The 26,549-nt window shown below is 37.3% G+C and overlaps 1 protein-coding gene across 1 annotated transcript; it reads left to right on the top strand.

The window, feature by feature from the left end:
* The first annotated feature begins 15,118 nt into the window (after positions 1 to 15,118).
* Positions 15,119 to 20,518, top strand: LOC100548266 (arg8-vasotocin receptor-like). Its single transcript, XM_019612627.2, has 2 exons — positions 15,119 to 16,586; positions 17,664 to 20,518. Exons 1-2 carry the CDS (start codon positions 15,674 to 15,676, stop codon positions 17,861 to 17,863), a joined length of 1,113 nt encoding a protein of 370 aa, XP_019468172.1. The 5' UTR covers positions 15,119 to 15,673; the 3' UTR covers positions 17,864 to 20,518.
* The last annotated feature ends 6,031 nt before the right edge of the window (positions 20,519 to 26,549 follow it).

Below are 26,549 nucleotides of genomic sequence, written 5' to 3'. Positions count from 1 at the left end.
AAAAAAAAGGGGATAAATTCATATATTCCCAGGCACAAACTGTATATCCACATCTTCTCAAATGTTTCACCAGTTCAGCCTTGTCTTTCATAAAATCACAGAATCACAGAATCATTAAGGTTTGAAAAGACCACTAAGGTCATCTAGTCCAGCCATCAACCCATGACCACCATACCCACTAAACCATGTCATTCAGTGCCACAGCTACCCTTTTTTTTAGCACCTCCAAGAATGGTGACTCTTCCACCTCCCTAAGCAGCCTAAACCAATGCCTTACCACTGTTTCTGGGTAGAAATTTTTCCTACGGTCCAACCTGAACCTACCCCAGTGCAACTTAAAGCCCTCTAATCCTATTGCTATTACTTGGGAGAAGATTTTGACCCCCACCTTGCTCATCCTCCTTTCAAGCAGTTGAAGAGAGCGATAAGGTCTCCCTTGAGCCTCTTCTCCAAACTGAACAAACCCAGTTCCACCAGTTGCTCCTTGTAAGACTTGTGCTCCAGACCCTTCACAGCTTTGTTGCTCTTCTCTGGATACACTCCAGACCTTCAGTGTCTTTCTTGTTGCGAGGGGCCCAAAACTGAACACAGTACTTGAGGTGCAGCCTCACTAGTGTAAGTACAGAGGGACGATCATCTTCCTTGTCCTGCTGACTACACTATTTCTGATACAAGCTAGGATGCCATTGACCTTCTTGACCACCTGGGCACACTGCTGGCTCATATTCAGTCAACTGTGAACATGTACATATTATCTATGAAGTAGTGATTCAACAAAGCTTACATGGCTTAACAAGATTTGTGATGGCAAGGTCACTTGATTATGTGCTGAACAGAGAACAGGGTTGCACAAAACTGCTAAGGAGACCTCCTGATGAGTCATGAGGTTTAGAGTGGACCCTCTGGCCAGTGGTTTATGTGTGCAATCAGTCCTTCATAGCAAGTATCACATAGCAAGTTAGCAAGTTATTAGCAGATCAATCTTGAAAGAAGTGAAGTTCCAAGAAGCTAACTATTAGTCTCTTACCAAGTATCTATCGCAAGTAAGGAATCCCTTGACCGTGAGGAATAGCCTTGAGCTGAGTTTCTGCTCATGAGGGAAGTCCTGGCATGCAACCCCCTGCCAAGGAGAGCTTTGCAGGCTCTGGACTGTCCTCTATTTACAGAGTAAGACAATTGACTACTAGTCATACTTGCATATCGGCCATATTTGGCATCTGCAAGCTATCTCCCACAAACCCACTTTGACCCTAGTTCTGCTAACATCACGAGACAAATCCATCGCTGCAGCCACTGATGGTAGATCTTAGCCTCACAGAGTGGTGTGGTCACTCCTTGCTTGTGTTCCATTAATAGTATACTGATAATTTATGCACTTACAGATCCACAGTAAGTTGACAGTGAAGTATTGCTATTAGTTCTGTACTATGTATGTTTTAGGTGGTTGAAGTTGGGTTATTTGGTTTATCAAAACCTTTACATACAACATGATTATAACAACAGACACACTAATTAGTAATTAGTAAAATCATAACTGGATGAAGGAGATGATTAAAAATCCATGTTGGTGTGAGTGACCACCCGAGAAGAGTTTCCCACCACTCATGCTCTCCATCTTCTCGCACTCTTTCCAAACATGGTACATCTCCACTGCATCATGATAAATGGTGCTTAGGCTTTTAGTCCATTGTTTCAGGCACACTCCAGTAGCTGACACAGGGCATTTCACTGCAGCAGTCTTTTCACCAGAATGAGATTCATTCCACTAGAAGCAGGCAACATATCCAGACTCACTATATAATCAGATTGTAATAACAGATAAAACATAACAGGAGTTGAATAATTAAAGTTGCATGCCATGATTTCAGTAAGGCTAGAAGCACAAAAATTTATAAAATCACAAAGGGTTCTTATGCAAGTACATCATTTTCAAGATATACGTTTTCAGGGTGTTCGTTGGGATATTCTTCAAAATAACATTCTGATCAGTGTCAAGACAAATATCTCAGGCTTTGATGTTATGACTCATACCTCGTCCTTCCCATGCAATGCACGCTTTAACATCACAAGTTTGCCATTTGTTTCTGACTCGCTGAGCCCACACTTTTGTGTTCTAATGAATAGAGTTTAGTCTCATTGTGACGTAATCCTAATGCAATGGTTGGATATATGATATATACCAAAATAACCATATTGTTAAGACAAAACTGACAGCTTTATTGTATGATAAGTAAAATTAAGTAAGTACCACTAGGACTGGAATTATTTTTCAAATTTAGTTGCATTCTTCCAAATCATCTTTCAAATTCCAGTGGATAAGGTGTCTTCTTTGCTTTCTCTTACAATTGCTGCTGCCATAGATTGCATTCACAGTTGAATTTGGTTACAATTGAGAGTTAATTTTTCTCTATCAATTAAATCTACAGTAAGCTGGTGGTCCTTTCCATTGATTTTTGTACACAGATATCTGACGTCTTTCCATGGGTAAGCTCACTGACTATCCACCATCCTATTTTAAATTCTTAGCCAGTTACACCTTGGAATTGATGAAGTTAGTTAATAATATCTCAACTCTATTCATTTTCTAAGTATATTTTTGTTCCATGCTTGACCATGATGTACACATTTAAATCTCCCTTACTAAAGTGCATTCCCATACTCTTAATAGGGACATTAATAAGAAATGTTATTTGTTTATCTAAAAGATAGGCACCTCCACTAAACTAATTTTCTGGATTCTCTTAATATTCAAAGAAGAGCTGATTCACCCCATCTGACTAAGCGCCTGATTTTTAGATAAGGGAGATAGATCTGCTCAAGATATTCAGAGGGTAACAAACTCGAATTAAAATACTTCTTTTGTAAAACTTCAACCAAGAATTTTTCTGTGATTATCAATGTTTTGTCTGCTCATGTCTATTAGATTGAATGCCTAGCAACTCAAACTCTGTCACACTGGTCCCTTAAAAAGTGGCAGTTTCCAGTTTCAGATAATACTGAATGTAGTTTCATTTTAATGGTTATTATCCCTGTAACAATTTTAAAAATCAAAGGCTTTCTTACTCTCCTTCTGCCTCTCTCTATGCCTCTGTGCCACGCTTCTCCCTTTTTTATTTTAAATAGATTGAAACTTCACTGGACCATCAAATTGACTCCTAACTGTTGAACTGACTCCTAAACTCTGTGGAACTCCACACCGTGTGATGTGAACCAGCTTTGAAGCTAGACTGTCCATCACTTTTGTCCCCTTTCTGTGCCTGCTTCCTGGAGTAATCCATTTCTTCTGCAATCAGTTTTATTATTTAGAACCTTTGAGGTTGGTAAGACGAGGAAACCTTTTCTTGGACTGGTTTGGTCATTTGGTACTGGTGATTTTGTGCATATATATATATATATATATACACATTCATAGGTGAGTCAGGTAATGCCTCCTTTTAATTTCCATGAAACTTACAATGGATACAAAGAACACAATCATGCTGTTTAATAGTGCAGATTCTCAGTTAAAAACCACTATTTTTCAATATAGTCACCACCATTCACTTTGCATTTTTGCCAGCAATGAACAAAAGCATATATGCTGCATTTATAAAAATCTGTACCAGTGGAGTCAACCCACTGATTCATAGCTCCTATGGCAGCATCATTATTAGGAAAATGTTGCCCGTGCAGTCCATCTGTCATTGGCCCGAAAAAGATGGAAGTCAGAAGGCACCAAATTCAGACTATATGGTAGGTGTGGTATAACGGTCCAGCCAAGATGGCCAAAGTGCTCCATGATCTTCAAATCTGTGTGGGTTCTGGTGTCATGTTGCAAGAGAAAGGCTGTCTTCTTCTCTGGCCTGACTTGACAAGTTTGAGTGTTCATCTTAGTCAGTGCTGTGATGTAGTGGTCAGAGCTGCTGATTTGTCCAGGTTCTGGGAGATCCAGAAGGATCACTCCCTTCCTATCACAAAAGAATACATATCACTTTGTCAGCTGATGGCTCCACCTTGACGTTTTTCTTTGATGGGGAATTCACACGGTGTCACTATGGCACTAGGTCATAGTGGTGGCACCATGTCTTGTCATGGGTAATAATGCAATCCATGAAATTGCCACCTTCAGCCTTCTATTGAGAATCCAGTAGGTCCTGAAAAACTTCCATACGGCATTCTTTCTGTTCCTGTGCAAGAACGTATGAGACCCACCTACCACAAATTTTGTGATATTCCAGCATTGCCACTGCTGTTTCCAGTGTATTAAAGCTGATATTCTTCTTTGACTGTAATCTTCCAAATCACATAATAGCTGATGGAGACACTCCTCAATTCATGCTGTGACAGCTGTTTGAGTCTGTTGAAAACATGGATTTTCTTTTATGTTGCTGTGGCCAGTGCTGAAACACACCACCCACTGCCTTCTGTGCTCACATCCACTGTTTGTTCTCCATAACTATTCATCAAGCATCAATGAATGTCAGTGGGTGCCTTTTTTTTTCCATGGGGAGGAATTTAGTGACATATGTACTTCCATGTCAAATGCCATTTTGTCAGACTCCCCTCTGCTGCCATCTCTTGCATGGCAACAAAATGGAATGGAATATTGGCAGGAAGGTTCAACCTCTATTTCCAGTACCACCAACATTTGCCTTTGACATCGTGAGCCAAGATAATAAAATAGGAGGCATTACTTTCAGAGTAGCCTTCCTATGTAATCGGTCATAAGTATAGTCTTGTAAGTACAGCCTATCATATCTGCTGTTACACCTTTGCTGAGTTTCCTATGGAAGTATATTCACTGCAATAGTATTACTGATAAATTTGTTGAACCTATAATGCTAAGCTCTATTTGCTGCTATATTAGTGATTTTTCTACATCTAATTGCCTTTCTACTGTCCTTAATTGTTGCTACTGTTTAGTTATTAGTATTAGTATATATTAGTATTTAGTTATAGTATTAGTACTTATTTTCTACTTTGTATATGTTTGCTTCCTGTAATATCTGTAATAGCTTGTTTTTTATCTATAGATATTCACCTCCCTAATCATAGTATACTTGCTAGTGGTGATTTGTTGTGATCTGTGATAAACAGAAATTTTTAGAAGATAAAGCCTTTGTGTCTTTTTGTATTATGGAATCCTACAAAGCACAGTTGCAATCTCCATACACCTACAGGCTGAGTAATCATTTAGATAGCAACACTATTTCAGTTGCAGAGACCACTGACTTCAACTCAGGTTAATTAAACCTGATCAACTTCCAAGCTGTTATTTCTGAAAAAAATATATTTTCATATACTTTCACTGTACACATGATATGAAGAGATGATAAGTATGTATATCTTTGTATATATGTAGACATGTGTTTTTGTTTTTTACTCACCCATTTGATTATGGATATTGTCCTGAAAACAGAGCAATCGGACACACTAACTGGGGAACAAACATAAGTATTTCAAATCTCTAGGGCAAATTAACATGAACTGGCAGACCAGTATTCTGCTAATAATGGTATCTGAGATAATTGCTTTAATATAGCATCTTCAATTAAGTCCTAGGGAAAATGCTGTTTCATCAATGCAGGGTAGCAGACAGAAGCTGCATAGTGTTCCCAAAGTTTTTAAGCTGTCTAAATGCAAAACACAGATATTCTGCCTTCTAACACTAGATGGCAGACAAAAATGGGAAAATATTTCCTTGTTCTTGAACATACGATATTGAAAAATTAATTTGCAACTTGAATAAGCATGCACTGTTCTCAAACTAATAAAATGAAGACTATTGTCACATACTTCTGACAGCTTGGATACCTCCTTCAGCCTTTCATTTGGATGTGTGGCTTTTTGGCACAAATACTGCAAATAATCAAATGAAACTTTTTGATATTAAATTCTGATTGCTTTATTTATCTCAGTTGCTTCTCTTCTATATTATTTTCTTGTCAAAGAATGACTGAGATTCTCTAAGCCCTAAAAAGGGCTTAAACAAATCAAATTGAAGAAAATCATTCAGACAGCTATCCTTGCCCAGTAGTCTTGTGGTTGTGCAGTTCAGTAAATTAAAAGGGCAGGCAATATACAACTTATATTGCAACTGCTTAGTATCTTTATCTTACATCAATAATTAGACAGCTTTGCTCCTTGTTGTTACTGAATTTCAGAAGGTAATGGAGAATTGACATTTATTAAGGAGGCAGCTCAATTTCAGAGAACTTGTAGTACATTGTAGTTATATAATCATCTATCAGCCAGTAATATTCTGGGCTATTACCCAATTCCTCTCCCAGTTGCATGTTCCAAAAGAAGTGTTTGACACTTCATTTATCAGGAGGGTCAGAGTCCCTAAGGGTACATCTGCTCCAAATCGTCCATCCAAGTGTGAATCCATCGACCTGCAGCAACCTGCTAGCGTGCCTGTTGCAGGCTCTGGGATACTGTCTGCACCATGGATGCAACATTTACTCTCTGTGCATGTGTGAGTTTCTGTTAGCTAACAAAACAGTCTTGAACTGCTGTGCTTTGCATTGCTTATTATGCATAGATGTGTGGTGCATTTATAGAACTGGTAGCCAGCACATACTTGCTCGCTATTTAAACATCCATGTGCATACACAACACTAGAACTGTAACAGGTCACATCCAATCAAACCTGGTGTTTCCCTTGTTGTGCTGCTACTGTGGCTGCACAGATTCTGTACCAGCCTGGCTCCCTTCGGTGATACATTGTGCAGTGCAGACAATCTCATTAACTATAACCAGAAAACATGCAAATTATTCTCATTAAATCTTTCCTATTGAGGTTTTTCAAATTGCAGAAGTAAAAAATACTAATACAGAAGGTAAGTTTGAAATTACATGTGACTTTTCTATCTCATGGTTAGGAAGTCACAAAGATGACTACAGCTTCTAATATTAGTTCTAAAGATTCTTCTCAATTTGCAGTAGTTTTTGATATGAAAAGTACATACAGGACCAAATACCAGAGCGTGGCCTGTCCTTCTTCTTCCCATGGGAGTGCTTTAGCCACAAGGATGTAGAACTATGTCCCTTTTTCAGACAATCATGGAATGCTTTGAGTTGGAAGGGAACTTTAAAAATAACCTATGGATTCCATGTTTTTTTCTTGGTTCCATGAATCTTCTTTTCTGCATAGTCACCAAGTTTCAACATGAGAAGAAGAAAGCATTTTATGCTTTGCATTGCAGATACATCAAGGAGCAATAAGTTTTTTTATGGGATCAGAAATATGTGTTTAAACTTCCTGAGGCTGAAAATTGCACTGAACTGTTTTTCTTACATCACCTGGTCAAATAAATGTTCTGTTCAAAATAGTTTTACACTATATATTGTCAATGACCTTATTCCTTTTTTTCTTTCTTCCTTTTCCTGCTGTTTTTCCTCTCCCTACCCACGGACCTCCATTTTCTCACCCCATTTAAAAGGTGAGAATGATGAATAAAAGATGAGTCAGAGTGTGTTCCCTGAAGGAATGATTCTAAGACACCTTTAGAATGGCTCTGCATTTTCAGTGGATGAAGGTACCACACCTTAGCTTAGGGAGTTAAGACTCAATCAGAATCTGGATCTGGAATTTCCACTGTGTCTCTTTCTATTCACTCATATGCTCCACTGCTTCCAAGCAGTCTCCTGCTTACCACAAAGGAACTTTGATCTCTAAATCGGGGTTTTGAATTCTGTTGCTACTTAATATTCCTTATAGTTAACCTTGATTTCCTGCTCCCCCACAGCCCATAGTCAGCGGTCTCTGGCCTTGATCAGGGCCATTGTGCATTCTAGAAACCTGGCTGCTAAAAATAAGAATGTATTAATCAAATAATTACATAGTAATTATGAATAATGCAGTAGATTACTTAGAGTTTGTAATTCAGACTCATGCGAGAGGTCATATTACAATTCCTTTTCAGCCCTCTGTGATTACTATAATAGTTGCTCTGTTATCTTTCAGCATGCAAGAACTGTTAGATGTGAATTTCATTATTGCAGCATCTGGCTGAGGATATAATTGTGCATGTGTCAGACGAAATTCTTGGCAAGAATGGAAGAGGTCAAAACACACAGTTCTTTTAGGTACTCTGGAATTAATTCCCTGTCCTTATTGTTTGCTATTACTTACTCGGTGTTGTCTGAGGAACTAACTCATTGCTGTTTACTTTGTCTTTATTTTAGGCATTGAAGTAAGTCTGACCCTTGCACCAAGTCTTGAGGTATTATGCCAGGTTCCCTCTTACCATTTGTCCCCGTGTTCAAAATCTCTATTTATAGCTTCTCATCTGTTGAAGGAGCACTTTGTCATTATTCTTCAAAACCATTTAATCTCTAAGCCAGAACTCTTTCTCCTAAACTACACATTGTTTCACCGCTTCTGTTAGCTCTGTCCAGAGCCTCACTGAGGCTCCTGTGGGTATCCTTCTCTGTCAGCCATATTCCACAGTGCTGGTGGCAGATGAACTGGCATGTCATTCACTATCTTAATGGACTGCCTGGAATGCTGCAAATTAAAAAGACAAGTTTTGGAAGAAGCTTACATACCTAAATTATAAAGATCTATTTATGTCTCAATAAAAAGTAGCCTGATGAGAGTTATAGAAATACCAGCAAAAGCTCCGTATTGTGCAGTTAAGCATGGTTTATTAAAGTTGCACAATTTTTTACTGTGGCAATGGGAAAAAGGTATTATTTAGACAGTGATCTATAGTCTGTGGAAAATAGTTCTACCGCCATAATTCAAGTAAGTGAGTCTAGCAAACTTAGTCCTCCGGCCAAGTGGGACTCTCACTCCCTGCTGTCAGTAACAGCTCTGAAATCAGAAACATGCACAAAGAATGAGATCAGCACTGGTGAATAATAAAGTTTTAAGTTTACTGGAAAAGGTTAAAAAGTTATTCTCTTGGACATAACATCCTTAGGGATTAAAAAGAATCACGTAGTAATTTACGTAGATGGCTTTACTGTTCTGTGATGAGTACCTGTAATAATCTAGTTACGAGCCAGAGGGGGCCAATACCTATTGTTTTTCTCCAGCTTTAATGCCTGGGGCTAATTCCTGCTGCACTTAGTTTATGAGAGTCTTGGTCCAAAATATTGCCTAAGAGTAATTTATAGTAATTCGATACATTGCAGTCCAGCATTTTGAGTATATTAAGCTGGATTTGTTATGTAGCTGTTAATCTTCAAATACACAGCATACTACTCTGAACATAATTTCACAGAAGATGAAAGGCATCCAAGCTGTGTTTAGGGAGAGCAGCTTTTGCACACACATATATCTGCATGTGCATGCACACACATGTACATACAAAACATAGATGTGCGTATAACTAAGAGCTTGATCTACTTTGAAGGATTTAATTTCCACTTTCCATTATACACATGTTTAGCGGGACAGAAATTTACCCCATGTTTATTATAAAGTTAATTTGAAAATTAAGGTAGTTTAAAGTTGGTCTGGATGAGAATTTGAGTTGTTCAGACTTACTTTTTAATAGTCTTTTGTGTTTCCCAAGAGTTCTGCTTCTTACTTAAAAGTTCTCTTGTCCAAATCAAAGTTCAATTCCTTCTGAAGAATGGAGTTATTGACACCATTCGTCATTTTGGGTCTTATAGTTTTGTGACAACAGCATTAGTAGCTGTCTTTATTGGATGACTGTACATGTGCTGCCTGCAATACTATTTCCAATATGTTTTTTTTATGTCTTTAGTTGGCACTTTGGGTTTAATTGTTGCATTTGTTGCTGCTTTATTTCCATAGATCCTCTCTAATAACATCCTTACTATATAGTTTCAGAGTAAGTCTTTATTCCTTGTCCAAAAAAACTATGTACATTAATATAAATACTGAATTAGTGGAGGGATTTTTTTAAGAAACCAGAACTGTAGAAAGTTGTACCAATACAGCAGCAAAATGGTAGTCATAATTATAGTCCGGTAAAAATGGCTTATAACAAAGTTGTTTATATGCTGTATCTGGAAATAAACTGTGTTTTAATACTGAAAAATATGAATCTACCTTACTGTGAATGCATCCGCATTACAGCCTAAATCCTGACAGAGCACTTGTGTAACTTTCACTAAATGAAATAATCCATCTGCTGGCAATTATATTATGCCAAAAACGAGTTACATTTTTGCTATCCCTATGTATTTATGTTACTTAATGCATCTCATAGAATGTATTCTCTACCATGACAGCAATTTCAATACACTATGTTAATTTTTTTATCTCCTCTAGAACATATTACTAACAAAGTGTTTTATACAAAAACATTTCAAGTAAGAAGTTGATGTTTATACCATGTTCTTGATAATTTAATCTGTACACTTCTCTTTTTCAATCCTACAGGTTAAGATTTTAAAAGAAATAGGTTGACATCATCACTGAGGAAATAATTTTCGATTTCTTCAAAATCCTCTAGAGATTTAGCCAACTATGTAAAAATTTGCTTTTCTTAGTTAATTGGTTTTCATGACTTGATGAATTCAGTAGCAGTTATCTACTAGCTCTTCAGATCTACAAAATCTCACAGGTAAAGAGACAGACTCAGGTTTCTTAAGTCAAAAGCAGATAGTTGTGTTTTCCACTTGATCTTTGTGTAAGTAGTAAGGTTTTAGAATTTATTTATGCATTCCAAAATAAAAGAATGCAAATGTATTGTCTTCACAGGTTGTATTTAATAACAAGTCTTATCTCATGCCTATCATGAGATGAAACAACGGATGATTTTTAGAAGTTCTTTTTGTTATTGTCAATGGCTGGTTAGATATCAGTGATGAATGGTGTCTGTCAGAGATCTCTACTGGGACTGATGTTCTTTAATATCTTCATCCATGACATTAACAGTGAGATCAGGTGCACTTTCAGCAGTTTGCAGATGACACCAAGCTGTGAGTTGTGGTCAATATGCCCACGAAGTGGGATGCCACCCAGAGAGACCCAGACAGGTCTCCTAAGTGGGCTTAGGAAAACCTGATGAAGTTCAACAAACCCCAGTGCGAGACCCAGTTGTGCACCTGGATCACGGCAACCCCACTATTGAAACAAGCTGGTGGATGAAAGGATATTAAACAGACCTGCTGAAAAGGATTTGTGAATACTGGTAGATGATAAGCTGAACATGAGCCAGCAATACGCTTTCTCAGCCCAGAATGCCAGTTGTATCCTGAGTTGAATCAAAAGAAGTGTGGCCAGCAGGCTGAAGGAGGTGATCCTGCCCCTCTACTCAGCACTGGTGAGACCCCGCCTGGAGTACTGTGTCCAGATGTGGAGTCCTCTGTACAGGAGAGACACAGACTTGTTGGAGCACATCCAGAGGATGGCCACAAAAATGATCCAAGAGATGAGACATTTCCCCTATGAGAACAGGCTGAAAGAGCTGGGGCTGTTCAGTCTGGAGAAGAAAAGGATCTGAGGTGACCTGATAGAGGCCTTTCAATATCTAAAGGGGAGCTACAGGAAAGAAGAGAACAAATTCTTTAGTAGGATCTGTTGCGATAGGAAAAGGGAAAATGGTTTCAAACTAACACAGGAGATTTAGACTGGATATATGGGAAAAAAAGTTACAGTAAGGGTAGTAAGGTGATGGATGTCCCCATTCCTGGAGACATTCAAGGTAAGGTTGGACAAGTGTCTAAACAACCTGATTTAGCTGTACATGCCCCTGTTTATTGCAGGAAGTCGGACTAAATGACCTCTAATAGTTCTTTCCAACTCAAATGATTCTGATTCCAAATAAATCTTGGGCAATGTCACTGCAGCAACTCAAACAATACTCAATACCTATGTTTAAGCACTGAAGTAAAGGCTTGATTTCTATTTATTTATTTATTTTGCATGTTATGAGAATTGAGATACATAACTCAGATGTAATCCACAGGTCAGGAAAATAGTTATTCCCCTTTTACTCAGCACTCTTTACACTGTGTTTGGAGCACTGCCACCAGTTTTGGAGTCCCCATACGGGAATACATTGATGAGCTTAAGGGAGCTTGGCACAGGGCTATTTAGGTGTTCTGAGAAGATAAAAAAATCTATAGGCAGTGAGCAAATCAGGTCTAATTAGATGCTGGGAACACCGCTTTTGCAGAGCACTGGAGAGATCTTCCCCTAGCATGCTGCATGCATCCTGTCTATTAAGAGGTTCCTCCTTCCTTCCACGTCATGGAGCCTCTTCTTTTGTATAGCAATCATACGTCTTCTCACAGGCTAGAATGCCATCTGCATAATAACACAAAGCAAAGGATTTAAGTGTAAGGCCCAGCAGAGTAGAGATGGCCTAATCAAAATCCCTAACTCCTTGAATGTTATGTCTTCTGCAGGGCTCCTGGTGCAATGTGTTCAGCCTGGAGGAGAGAAGGCTTTCAGAAGGCCTAGTAGTGTCCTTCCAGTACCTATAGGGAAGCTCACTGTGAGGCTGGAGCCAGCTTCTTCGCTGAGATGATGGAAGAAGCATGAGAGACATGGGTCAGAAGCAGGGGAGGTTCAGGTGTCACAGAAGGAAAGCTTTTTTACTATGACAATTAGTAACTATTTGGAACAGATTATCCAGGAGTGTTGTGGGATCTCAGTTTTTGGAGGTTTTCAAGGTGTGACCCGACAACTGTTAAGTAAACTGGTCTGAATTCAGTATTGACCCTGCTTTGAAGCCCTCCAGGCTGAACGACCATGTGATTCTGAAATTCTAAGCAAACACCTAAATTTAAGTGTCTTAATTTGTGAGCTGAATCCCTCCCTACCAGCTACCTCACAAACATTAGATGAGAGCCCACACTGAGAAATTCAACAGAATTTAATTACAATGTACCTTCCCACTCCACTGAAAGTAAACAGGGAGAGAATTTAACTTGGACAGATAGGAATGGGAATGATACAAAGCTGGACAAGAGGAAAAAGAATGATCAGAGTAAAAGAACAGCTAAGACTGCTTAAACATTTTCATCTGTTATTCTGTTTTTCTTTTTACAGACAGTTATATTCCCAGAGTGGAATCAATTTCAATATAACATTATCCTAAATGTCAGCTAGTGTGGATGAAAAGACTGGAAAGGGCGCAATTATAAAGTTGTGAAACCATTAACATATATTGAACTAATTTTAGGCAAGATGAAGTGGAGTCTTACATCACTAGGACAGTTTGTACGAGAAGGGTCCCTCCCTTTTTATAAACATGACAAAAGTTATGCGTTGCAGTGTGCTTGCCCTTCAGCCCGTGTCCACGTGCTGGGTCTGACACCTATTACAGCATGTGTGCTGCCCAGGCTCTGTGTGTTTCCAGGGTTCTTGCTGTCCTAGGTGTAGGTGAAAAAGCATGTTTTCTCAAAATACATCTATTCATACATGATGCATTGTGAAAATTGTACAATTATGTTTATGGTACTATATTCTGGTTAGTCTTCCAATACTATCCCAGAAATAACTTGTATTTCATATTCTAGTATTTTTAGGCATAATTCCTTGATCATCTTTCAGGTCATAAAGTGTAAATTTATCTTCTTTACCTACCCCTGGGCTTTGTTTTCTATTCAGCATGTTCATGTTTCAATCCACTTAGTTCTAACACTGCCTACATGTAGGTGTTTACTCAGCCTGCTGGAATAACAAAGAACATGCCTGGTTTTTTGTTAATACATACAAGGTTGTGGGTGAGGTTATCAGGGTAAATGGTTTTGGAGCACACACCTGAAATTTTGTCTTCACCTGACGGTAGAATTGAAGATCCCAGCCTGCTCCGCAGCAGAGTGTTTGCAACCAGAAGAATTGCCTGACATTCTCAGTCTGTCAACTCAGTTTCTCCTGAAAATTAGTGAGCAAAAGATGAAGGCAAAATCATTTGTTCCCTTGTAGTCTTGTTGTGCTGCATCCCACTACTTGGGATATATTATAGACTGAGTGGAAAATAAAAAGAAGCAACCTTTGGAATCTGAGTTTGTTACAGACAGCCTTCCAGTTAGGAAAAAAATCATCAGGTATATTAGATTAAGAGGTTATGATTCATAGTTTTTGCAACATGATCATAGAAAGAAGCTGTTAGAGAGACTCAGGCAGCTGCAGCAGTCCGGACAAATCTGGACTAGGAATACTAATAGCTGCTGTCAGTGGCAAAATTTACAGACATTGTTCTGCTTGTCTTTTGTCTGCTTTCATAAGCTTAGCCTTGCTTGAAGTATTAACGTCAGTCCCATGGTGGGATGGAAGGGGGAAAAAGATGGAGAGAAAAGAAATGGCACTGTGTCTACAAACCCTTGGAGTCTCTCAGCATCCTATTTATGCATTTTGCCCTACCCCTGTCTGCTGATGAAAACATTCAGTGCCAAGGAGATGTAAATCTGTTCACATGACTCTGCAGCTGCTTTTATAACATAGTCTTGATCGCAATGATAAATCAAGATAGAGGTAATATAGTGTATAAGTATAGTGTGCTATTCAGCATGGACAGAATTATAACCTAATCAGTTACCTCTTCAGAAGAACTTCAAATTACCACTCTTCTGACCTTATCCAAAAGGATATGAGCGCTCTATCTTTAGACAAGTTTGCATACAAATGTGTTATCTTTAATGTTAAATTAATTCTTTATATTAAATACATCTTTTTGCGATTGAGAGGACAGACTGAGGGAGAACAAATGAAATTAAATCAATATTGTTATTCTTATCTGCCACTACCAATATGTAAAAGTTACACTGAAAGAACAATGACACTCTTATGGTTGTGATACACCTCACTGCACAAAAATAAAAAGGATTAGACAGTGGAAAATGATCTCTCAGCCTTTAGCACTGTTGTTGAATAGAGACCCTTAAAAAGTATTTTATTGTAATGACCTTTACTCAGTTGAATTTTCCACAGAATTTTCACTTCTTTTCCTATTAAATTCTCAGTAGGCTCATGGTCCCACTAAAGGAATTTATTTTACATGTGTTATTTTTATTTTATTTAGGAAAAAAAAATAATCTGAAGCGCAAGTTCTTCTTGAAATAAAGGCGTTATTTTAGGGAAGGAAAACATTTTTTTTTCCCTTTCAGAATCAGGTGACTCAAAAAAACAAACAAGCAAACAAAACCAAACCAAGCAAACCACTTTGGAAAAATGTATTTATTTGTCTCTGCTGCATTTAGGATGTGATCTTGCCCCAGGAACCCAGGGGACTGCAGTTATGATGCATCTGAGCTCAGGGGCCTAACTTTCCGTCTACGTACAAACATTCCTTCTGATTAAGCTGAAGCACACACTTCTGCAAAGAATAAAAAATATTTGAACGTGCTCCCGAGAGTAATATCATTTAAGCATGATTTTGGCCACAGCTATTTACAAGTTAAGCTTTTGACTGAAGTGAGTAATTTAATTATGTAGAGCCTGTGAAGTTCTCCCTTTATTTATGTCTTTCGCCCACTTGTGTGGCTCGCACTGCTATTGGCTCGGGTGCCGGCAGCCTACTCGATGACTCTGGAGTTACATAAGGCTCCACTCAGAGCCTATATAAAGCCTTTTTGCACTCCAGCAAGAGGCAGAATTTCATTGAGACACAGGTCCACTGCTTTAGTTCGCACAAGCAGGAGGAGATTTGTTTGAAGATATCCTGAAACCTGAACCCGTGCTGGTTTATTGCTGGCTGGCACTTCACAGCTTTCATCCTGAGTCGCAAGTATCAGCTACTGGGAGTAGCTTCTGTGCACTATGAAGAATTTTTCATTTCCTATGCAGGATAGCACACATCAGACTGAAAGTCCTCCTCACAGATTTCTGAGTTTGACAAATAAGTCAGATCCCGTTGGAAGACCGGAAAGAGATGAGCAATTAGCTCAAGTAGAGATTGCTGTACTGGGGGTGATATTTCTGACAGCGTCTGTGGGCAATTTTATTCTCATTCTGGTGCTGTGGAGAAGAAGAAAGAAGCTCTCTAGGATGTACGTATTCATGCTGCACCTCAGCATAGCTGACTTAGTGGTAGCTTTTTTTCAAGTGCTGCCTCAACTCATATGGGATATTACAGATGTTTTCATAGGGCCAGATTTTTTGTGCAGAATCATCAAGTATCTGCAATTGCTAGGCATGTTTGCCTCCACTTATATGATAGTGGTCATGACAGTGGACAGATATCAAGCAGTTTGCTACCCTATGGTCACTTTCCAAAAGAAGAGAGCTCTGTGGAACATTCCCATTTGCACCAGCTGGTCTATATCCTTGATTCTTAGCCTACCACAGGTATTTATCTTTTCTAAGACTGAAATATCTCCAGGTATCTTTGAATGTTGGGCTGAATTTATTCAACCGTGGGGCCCAAAGGCATATGTGACATGGATTTTTATAGTCATATTCTTCATTCCCTCGACCATCCTTATCACATGCCAAGTTAAAATTTGCAAAATAATCAAAAGAAATATATATGTGAAAAAACAGAATGAATATGAAGTAACGAATCAGAAGCAAGTCCTGCCATCCCGAGCCAGCAGTGTGAACTGTATTTCAAAGGCTATGATCAAGACTGTAAAAATGACAGTGGTGACAGTTGTTGCATATGTTCTCTGTTGGTCACCATTCTTCATTGCACAGCTGTGGTCTGTGTGGTTCCCCAGTGGCATTACTGAAGGTAAGAAACTCTCTGTCCTTTCTAATAACTTCATGGCAGACTAACCCCTTGCTACATTGCTTCATATGTGGACTTTGCTTTTGTGTAAAAGTTACGATAGCATTTGATTATGATTTGTGTATCATTCAGCTACTATGCTGATTTGCATACAGAGAACTTTACATATTCTGTGATGAAAACCTCATGAAATTAGGTATTTTGTGTATGTGTTTTGAGTGATGAATGATTCAAAGATTAATAAACAGCACAGTGAAAGTAATGTGGCAGGGCTCCAATTCAGACTTTTAGAGGCTTTTGGATATAGCAGCAGCATTTGGGGCTCTTGAGGTGAAAGTAAATAGTTAATTATTCACAGTAATGAAATAAGCATTTGTTAGTGTATGGAGCAATGGTGTTATAAGAAATCTGATTTTTAACTTTAATATTGAAATTATTTTGAAGAAATATCTGTGGTACACCATGAAACGATTAGAAGTTGTGAAACAGCTCTTTATAAAGCAAAAAAAAAAAAAAGAAAAAGCAAATGTAGAAAAGACATCAAAGACCATGCTGAAACAGGATTAATCTTGTCAGACTTGTACTATTGCCTCTTTGTAAAAGGCAGACGCTGTACATGATTTTATTTAAGTTCACCTATTGAAAACTCAAAGATACATAGATATAAAATAGATACATAGATTAAAAAAACCCCGATCTTTGTGAATTCTTTCTAACTGTGTGAATTTGAGTATTCGTCTACATGTATTTACATCAGTATCTATATCTCTATTTGTCTCTACCTGTATAGCAGGTTTGCAATTGATGTTAAATTTAAAGCAGCTACAGCAATCAAAGAGCTATATGAAACTATTTAACTCTGAAAAGCATACAGTATGCTTCGTAACTTAAACAATTACAAACTGTATTAAATGTATGAGTATTTCCCCGTGTTACTGTAAATTTAAGATATAAATACGTACATCAGAAAGCATCAGGCAGTGAAAATGTTACTTCCTTGTATGAATGTATGATTCTGTGATTCTGTGGTTCTGTGAATACTTTATTTACTCTGTTACTCCTTTAACTATTTCCTTCCAGGATCAGCATTCACCATTATCATGCTTCTCGGCAATTTAAATAGTTGCACCAACCCGTGGATTTACATGTATTTTTGTGGCCACATTCCATATTGCACAAATAAACAGCTGGAAAACACATCAGCTCAAGAGGAGTCGGTGGTCACAGGAAGCATTCATCTTGTAGACAGAGACCCTGAGGAAAACAGTACTTGTGCATAAATGTTGAATGTTATTTGTTGTTCTGTTATTTGCTATGTTCATGAGACATATCAATATTTTGTACTGTTCTGTTATTTGCTATGTTCATGAGACATATCAATATTTTGTACTGATGCTGGAAAATTGTCTTTTGTTGTTATAAATATATTTTTCTGTGTTTCTGTAGCATGTGCAGAACTTTCTGTGTTGTACAAGCTTGACTCAATACTTCTATCTTCACTCTATTATCAAAATGAATTCCTGTATAGATTGAAAAAGATAAAGAAAGACAACCTGGATATTTTGTGTCTTACATTACTACTGTGATTCTGGATCTCTAAACACTAGGTTTTACAACCTGCCCAACGAATTCAGAGAAAGTTACAGAAGAATCTGACATAATTAGATTTAAATATGTGCTTAAACTGAACTTTAAATTGGTTGTGACTCTTATGCGAGTGGGGGATGGTTTGAGAAATCTTGAGAAGGCAGCAGAAAGTCAGAAAAATCAATTGCCAGCTGTAAGTAGTGCCTGTTTTATATACACTCCTTATATACATTTATTAAACGATGAACAGTTTTATGTCCTCTTATGGAAAATAATTCAGTGTCCTTGTGACTGTGAACAGCTATTTCGGTTTCAAATGCAGTACAGTGACATTCCAGGTTTGTGGCTTCCTATTACATAGCCATCAATACAGGACGTGATCTTCCCTGCCTTCTGTGTTGACTGAAACTCTCCACACTTATACACACATATATATGCCTTAAATAGAAATGACTGCCGTGGGTGTACACTTCTATTTGGTATTCTGCGTATTTTTGTGCAGGTTGTATTCAGACCCATTTGTTCTGGTATGTGATTTACTGACAGTGGGCTAGGACCTATTCAGGTTCAAATTCAATCATTTCACCTTTATGGTAAAAATAAATCTGTGTCTCTTTCTTTCATAACTCTGTTTGCTTTCTAGTGTGTCAGTATTTTATTCAGGAAGTTATTTCCCTTTCAGTGTCTAAATTTTAATTAGAGCAGTATGGAAGGAGTATTAGAAAAGCTCTTTCAGGTGAACAAAGAGCTGCATTTGCATAGATTCTTGGCAATGCTTGCACATCATTTGCCTACGTTACATCAATGTTTTGTCATTGCTCTTCATACTTCATTTTATAAATGCTAGCTATCTCAAATTTCAGTGGAAAAGATACGAGTGTTTTTCAAATAGCCTTTAAGTTGTACTGAAAGTAATTCTGAGTAAATACCGATTGAATTGTTATACTTCAAGTTTGTGTGTGCTGATACTGAATATTCAATCATTTCCATTCTCCATGTAGTTGGAGCATACAAGGGTACTAACCAAATATTGCAGTTCCTTTTGGTGGAAGAAGCCAGTGCTCCTGTCCAACTGGCCAGGGTATGGCTCCAGCAAGAAGGAAGTGAAAGAAGTTGGGTGAAGATAATGCCAGAGCTAGATGGGAGTGGGATGACTGTAAAAACATTCTTTCAACTGCAATTGTTTTGTTTGATTTTGTTTTTTTCCCCCATCCCTCTCTTTGATTAATGGTTACTAATTCTCCCCCAAATCATATTCCAAGATAGAGCAGTTATTAACTTAAACGACAGTGTCCTTATTTGGAGTATGAAGATCCAAGATATAATCTGTACAGCCAATAAGATATTTGTTGTATTAAACTGCTCATGTTCCAGAACTTTCTTTCAAACAAGCTCCAGGTAGGTTCTCCCTTTTGACTTAATCCAGGGATTAAAGTTTTTTCTTTTGTCCTTCCGGTTCCTTTGATTACAGTGAATTACATGGTAAAATGGCAGCGTTAAAGGTCAGTGTAAGAAGAAAAGCTTCAGGGAATTACCTATGACCTGGTACTACTGGATTTGCAGAAAAACGCATTGAAAGACTCAGAAAGTACATATATTCATCCATAGGTATCACTCGCCCCTGACAGACACTCTCAGTGGGGAATTCGATTTTGGCCGACAATTATCTGTCAAAAAATTTCAAATGATGTAAAAAAAATCTAATAACTTTTCTTATTTTTCTAGCTCAGTGTTTTTAACAGGACTTTTCTTAAAGAAACAGACATTTAAAAAACATAACGGATGTCTTCCCTCTGCAAATTTGGACTTCAGTTTTCTTGATTGTTATAGTCTGAATATCTTGTGCCCTCATTATCCCCTATATTTTGATTCTTTAGTTGGATTGTATCTTTCCTAATTCACTGTCACTTTGATTTCCCATAGGCATTAAAGTGTTTCATTAAGAGTGATGATTCTGAGACATCCCTCTTGTCTGACCAGAGTGTTTTATCCATACAGGAGAATCAGCAACTTGAATCTACAAGACCCTGGAGGTACTGTGGAAGCACACACAAATGAGAAAATTCAGTGATCAGATGAAAGCCTTCCTCGTCAATGCTTAGATCCTGATTTCTCACAGCAATTAATTTCTGAGAAGGAAAATGCAGTTTGCAAGTTTATGCATAAACTGAATGGCTATGTTGTTGATATTGGCAGTGCAGCATAATTTCTGGGTATGTGGCTTTGCTTATTTGTTGTTGGTGGGTTTTTTTTGTTGTTGTTTTTTTTTGTTGTTGTTGTTATATTTCTTTTTTTTCCTCCCAGGTTTTGTTACCACTTAGAAAAGGCAGAATTTGGTAAAAAGCATTATGTTCTGTCCTAAAATTTTTTTTCTTTTTTTTTTTTGGTGATACAGGTAGAAAAGAATGTAAGATAATGTGATCTGTCAGTTCTGTGTGTATTTATTACAGGGAAAAAACAAACACAGAAACAACAAACTAGGAGAATGAAAGGAAAATCCAACATATTTTGCAGTCTTCTCAGCATGTTTTTAAAATTCTGTTATTCAACAGAACCATTGCTGTTTTTTCATAGCAAGTTTCAGCTCAGATGTTGATGTTTGTAATGGTGAATACTGAAGTCAGAAGTTTGGGATGTTAATATTTACCTTTAATCTTTCAGTGAAAAGATACTGACAAATTTTAAAGATGGTGCCTTACCAATGTCCTGCCAATTTCACTTTGATCACTGACAATTACTGATTATCAGGTCAAATAAATTGCTCCTGTCTCTGTGTTAGTGGAGGAAGACTGGCAGCATGAAGTGCAGATCCAAGCTGGAGATGGCAGTCTCTTGTGTGAGATAGATGTGGCATGCAGACATGGCTGTATTGTCCAGCTCCCAAACACACGGCCGGGACAGAAGTATTCTCAAGGGCAAGCAGAAATTAGCAATTCTTGGCTGAGGAGTATCATGTTCAGACAAAGGCAAAGGAAGGTGATCCAGCTGTTCAGTTCTTAAAGTAACATGCAGTTCGGTTTGGATTACTTAGGAAAAAAAAAAAAGACAAAGCCATTTTTTGTTGTCTTCCTAAGTTGGGGATTTGGCCATGCATAGTCTGGGGCATGTACAGGAAGCATACATGATTGTAAACTAGATGATTTACATATAGGACAAAACAGTATTGAAAATGAAAAGAACTTCAAATGGGTATTGTAGGGCAGTAAGGTGATCATGAATCATTCATTTACAACTGTACTGGCCAATCGGTATAGAACTGAACTGAAGACAAATTGAACTTTTAAGAAAATCGGAAGTAAAACCTCATATAATTTCTGATCTCACATCAAAACTGCTGCTGCCATCCTAAAACCCACCTCCTCTGTCCAAATGTGTCAACAACAGACTCCTCTCTGCCCTTAAAGTGCTAAGCAGAGCCTCATGATCCACAGTACTGTGCCTGAACTCTGCCCACCCTAATCTCTTGTGATGGTGCCCCACATTGTCCTCTCTGAAATAAAAGTATAACAGCTGTGTCTTATTCCTGGGCTTATAGAAGGCTCCTGCTATTGCCACATGAGGAATTTTTGGGGGTCATCTCACTAAGAAAGAAAATCCTGGATATCTGTACAATCCCTCTGTAAAATCTATATTCATCTGCGTTTTCACAGGAACAAAAAAAGAATGGGTTTTGAGTGAAACTAAGAAGGTCATACCCATAGTCTTCTGATTCCTTTTATTGCCAGCACAGCAGACCAAAGCAGATGCCTTCTAGCATTAAATATTAGTAACAAATTTAATTAACCTATGTTATTGTCAAGTCCATAATGTACTTTGGAGGTGACGAAACTCTAAGCAAAGTGTCCATCCAGATGTTGCCCTAGCTATGCAGTGCAAACATATTCAAGTGATGTGGTAGTTATAAAATGCTTTTTATATCATGGCTGACATTCTGAAAGTTCTTCAAAATTAGGGAATTATTTTTCTTGCGTTCTTTTTACTACACTCACCAAAACTTAAGATTAATTTTTGAAGTGGTACATTACTCCTATTCCAGCAGCAAATCTGAATTTGCATCAACATCAGGAATCAGTAAAACCTTGTGGAGGAAGCACTTCAACACAGTTTGGGAAATAAATCTTGGAAAAATCATTTGACCCTGAAGATCTATGGAAATGATGTCTGTGCAATTGGATGCAACTAGTGAGAAGATATATCACTTTACACCCCAGTAACAACATGTCAAGAGAATTCATGTGGTAACAGAAATGAAAAAGTTATGAGAAAGGTCTGATGTTATTGTTGTCATTTTCATCATCACTGTCTTATCATTGTTATCATCGTCATCATTATCATCATCATCACTATTATTTAAATAAAATCAACATATAACCTACATTCACTTTTAAGTAAATTACAAACTTGACAGAGTATAACATACAAAAAGTACTTCTGGAGCTGAATTAGCATAAAAAGCATGATTTCAATCACAAATGCCACTTTTATTTCTGATGTTGCTTGTGTTGCTACTTTCTTTAGGTAACAAACAGATATATTTAATTTTGTTCTGAAATTAACATCCTAGCCAATGAATTCCACGAAGTTACCCAAAGAAAAATGTTGTCACAAAACACTAAAAATTAATTTGCTTTTTATATACTTCATCATGTATGCATTAAAGCAAATTGTTACTTTAAGATACTGGTCTTGTATTCCTGGTTTATTCTTGAGTTCAGTTATTATCTATACCCTTAACTTTGAAGAGAGACTAGGAACACAATCACAGTAGCAATCACAGTATACTGGAATTGTGTGCCCATGTCTCTAAATGTGTTAATGGATGTCTGGCCTCAAATGATATAATGCTGAGTGGCTCCAGCTTTTGATTTACTGTTGGGAAAAATTCTCAAAATCATTGAGAATGCAAGCCTTCTGGCAAGCAGTCATGATGTGAAAACACTGCTTACTGATACATTTAATACAAATTCCACTCTGTTGGTAATGTGATTCATATTCTCAATCCTCTGTTGAACAAGACTGATGAAATCTCGTGTTCTGAGATGTCACGTGTTCAGCTGTAACTATCTGTTCACAAAAAATGTTAGCAAAACCTCAGGAAATAAATCTTATTTTCTTCTCAGCACCTGGGTATCTTGGTGTTTGCTGTAAAAAGAAGAGATTAAAAACTCCTTTATAGCATCTGATTTTGATGTGTTTTTCCATTCCCACAGAGCAGGAATACTGGGTTGTATGACACACGCACAGAGACTGTATTAAAGGAATGAGATGATGGAAAGTCAAACACTTAGAGCTCCAGAAGTGCCTGAATGTCAGTATACATGGCTTAATACACCCCCTAATCACATGGAGCTGCCTTTGGGCAGCCTGGCTGCTCCTACAGGTCACAGATGGAGCATGCACTGCAAGAACAACTTCCCTGACATTTCTGCCCAGTGAAGATTTGTGGCGACCAAATAGGAGTAAGGTATAATATAAAAGTCCCCTCAGCATGCACTAAAATTGTGTGTGCACTAAGGTGCACACTGGGTAGCTGAAGCATGTTATTTTTATTTAGGCTGCCAACAGTGACAAAAATAGATGACTGGAAATAGACCACATGTTATTAACTATGCTGTCTGCCTGTAGACATGCACACACACTGTTTCAGGGAATGCCTGTGCTGAAAACACTAGCAGAAGCATATGTGATTGGGCACAAATACAACAAAGCAAATGATGAACACAATGAAAGTTGATCCCATTTTTTTAGCACACATAGGGATGTCCTACAAAGGTGTACTTTTTCACTTTTCCACCTCTCCCCCATTCTTTGGGACTGAGGGAGAAAATGGCACAGCCATGCATCTCTGATGCTGGATTTGTTAGATTATGAACTTCTAAATATTTTCAGGCAGTGACTCACAGAGGCTCTTTTTGTCTTCATTTTGCCAACACATCATAAAGAAAGCACATCTAAGCACAAAAACATCAGTGCAGAAAATTTGTAGAGGAAGTCAGTCTTGTGCTTTGCATTTGGAAAATCTAATGCACACAAATGACCAATGGTAAGTAATAGGAATGCAGTACAAATACCTCTCTGGTATATACTCAAAACATTTTTTCAACTGTTACAGCCTTTGTCTTTTGACTCACTTTTGCCACAATCCCACCTTTATTTGATACTTTTAGTAGAAGCTCCCTAATGATTCTGTGATAGAAGAGGGTTACTGTGTGATAGATTTTGTTCTGCTGGGAATGAGACAATTAAGCTCATCTTACTCACAATTTAAGTAAGAACTGTCTCTAAGACACAAGTGTTGAATTTTTTTTTAATAACCCCGGGACTTCATAAAAAATACATTTTAAGTCCCCGAAATGCAGGAACCAGTCTGGTTGAAAATTTGACTTATGTATTAATTCAGTAGATTCAAATTTTCCTTTAATAAAGATTCTTTTATATAAATCAAAGCAGATGAGAGGAATATCATAAATGTAAAATGAGGGCAGTTCAACTGAATTTTAAACTGTATTGAGGCTGAAAGAATAAATTTATTGAAACAAAACAAAGAGTTAACTCGAGATTTTGATCAAAATAAATACAGTATTTTATGTGCATTATGTATAAATTATATGGAGGCATAAAAGGACTATCCCTTGAATGCTATTGAATAGGGATGTGTATTTCTAATGGAAGTCCATCATTCTGGAATTAAAAAATCAATGTAAAAATAGGTGTCTTTACACGGTAAAATGAGTAAGTTGTAACATTGCTTTTTTCTGTACTAGTCTCTAGAGCTAAAATGTTGCCTCTGTCCTCAGGTTAAGAAATCAGCCAATTACAAGCTCATATATGTATTTGTGTCTTAGACAGAGAGGTGGATTCACACAAAAGCTTGAGAATTGAACTGCATTCAAATTGTTCATCAACCTCCCTCATCTGAAAGAGACAGAAATTGTGCAAACATTGTTATTTATCCTAGGAATTTCAAGATTTCTATTAACACTGAATACTATGGAAATTATTATAAATATGCTATGAAACTAGCAGGAAATGTAACAGTATAATAGGGTAGAATAATCATTTTATCTTAAAAATTAATGCCTTACCACTGTATCCTTTACATTATTATAAAATGAAGGTTTACCTTGTAGTAATGAGAATGGGGGAATAGAAATACTTAAAAAAAAATGCTTTTAAACTCTGCTACTTTAAATTCTACCTTCACAGAATGCCTCAGAACTCCCAAAATTTGTAAGTTAGTTTTATTAATTCAAGTTATTTCAAAATGTCACACTCCTCTGGTGTAATGTAAATGATGAGTGCTCATTACTGACACCAGCTTTTAAACCTGACTGTACTCCCCAAGGCATGCTGGGCAATCAGAATTTGAATGATCAACAGGAGATGAAAATGTTTAGTGTGTGATGTGATGAATACGTTAAATCAGAAAAAATTCTTATTTTAAAAGAAAAAATACAAAACCAGATACCTTAATCTGAATCAAAGTTTGAAAACGATTTTTTATTTTTTACAGTTTTTGACAAATTCTGCATTTAACAGAAAGGTAAGTTGGAAGAATTTCTTATAAAGCTTCTTCCAGTCCAGTGTTATTTTGGATGAGACTACTTGGTATAAGTTTCAAAAATCCAATATAGCGAAAAAATCATTGTTGCTGAATCATAGGGCATTCCCAACAACAAGTTTATCGTATCTTTGTTTTAAGCTGAGGTTTGGCAAAAGGGTACTCACGTGAAAACCTGCGGTTTCCTTTGTGATCTGTGAAGAAATGGGAATATTTCTGCTATTATTAATTAAAATTTAAAAGTGTATTTGGAAACACATTAATATGTCCCATACGCAGCCTCAGTACCATTTCCATGCCATGCAATGTAAGTGCAACTCTCACATGCCAGTTTTTTCATTGAGTCCCACATTTGCAGCCTGTCTCATTAGCAAACAAACACATTTACAGAAGCATAGACTGTAGAGAGCAGTTAGTTAATAAGCATTCTTTCTGCAACATATTTGCGATGGAAAAATAGATTGTAGCAGACAGATAAAAATATAGGTATGAGGGTCAAATGAATGATGCCAATTTGTGACACAATTGCAGATGCTTTTGTACTATTTTTTTTCCTGAGTGCAACTACAGATGGTGTAGTAGCTGTGAAAGTTTGCAATTTGTTCGTTCTTTGATATATATGCACAGTTCAAATTTTAAGCTGCTTGTATAATTTAATTTTATTTTTTTTTGTGTCTGTGGTTTGAAAACTGATTGTTGTTTCAACAACCTGGCAACTCTTTTGCCCTAAGCCTTGTGGGTTTTGTTCTGAAGTTTAAAAGTATTCTCTTACGATAAAGTTGTAAAGACTGAATTCTACACTCAAAGCCAATGAATAC

This window comes from Meleagris gallopavo, chromosome 1 (assembly GCF_000146605.3).
Source record: "Meleagris gallopavo isolate NT-WF06-2002-E0010 breed Aviagen turkey brand Nicholas breeding stock chromosome 1, Turkey_5.1, whole genome shotgun sequence".
In the NCBI taxonomy this organism is placed as follows: Eukaryota; Metazoa; Chordata; class Aves; order Galliformes; family Phasianidae; genus Meleagris; species Meleagris gallopavo.
The sequence above is the reverse complement of the archived record's forward strand: the minus strand, read 5'-3'. Positions and strand labels throughout refer to the sequence as shown.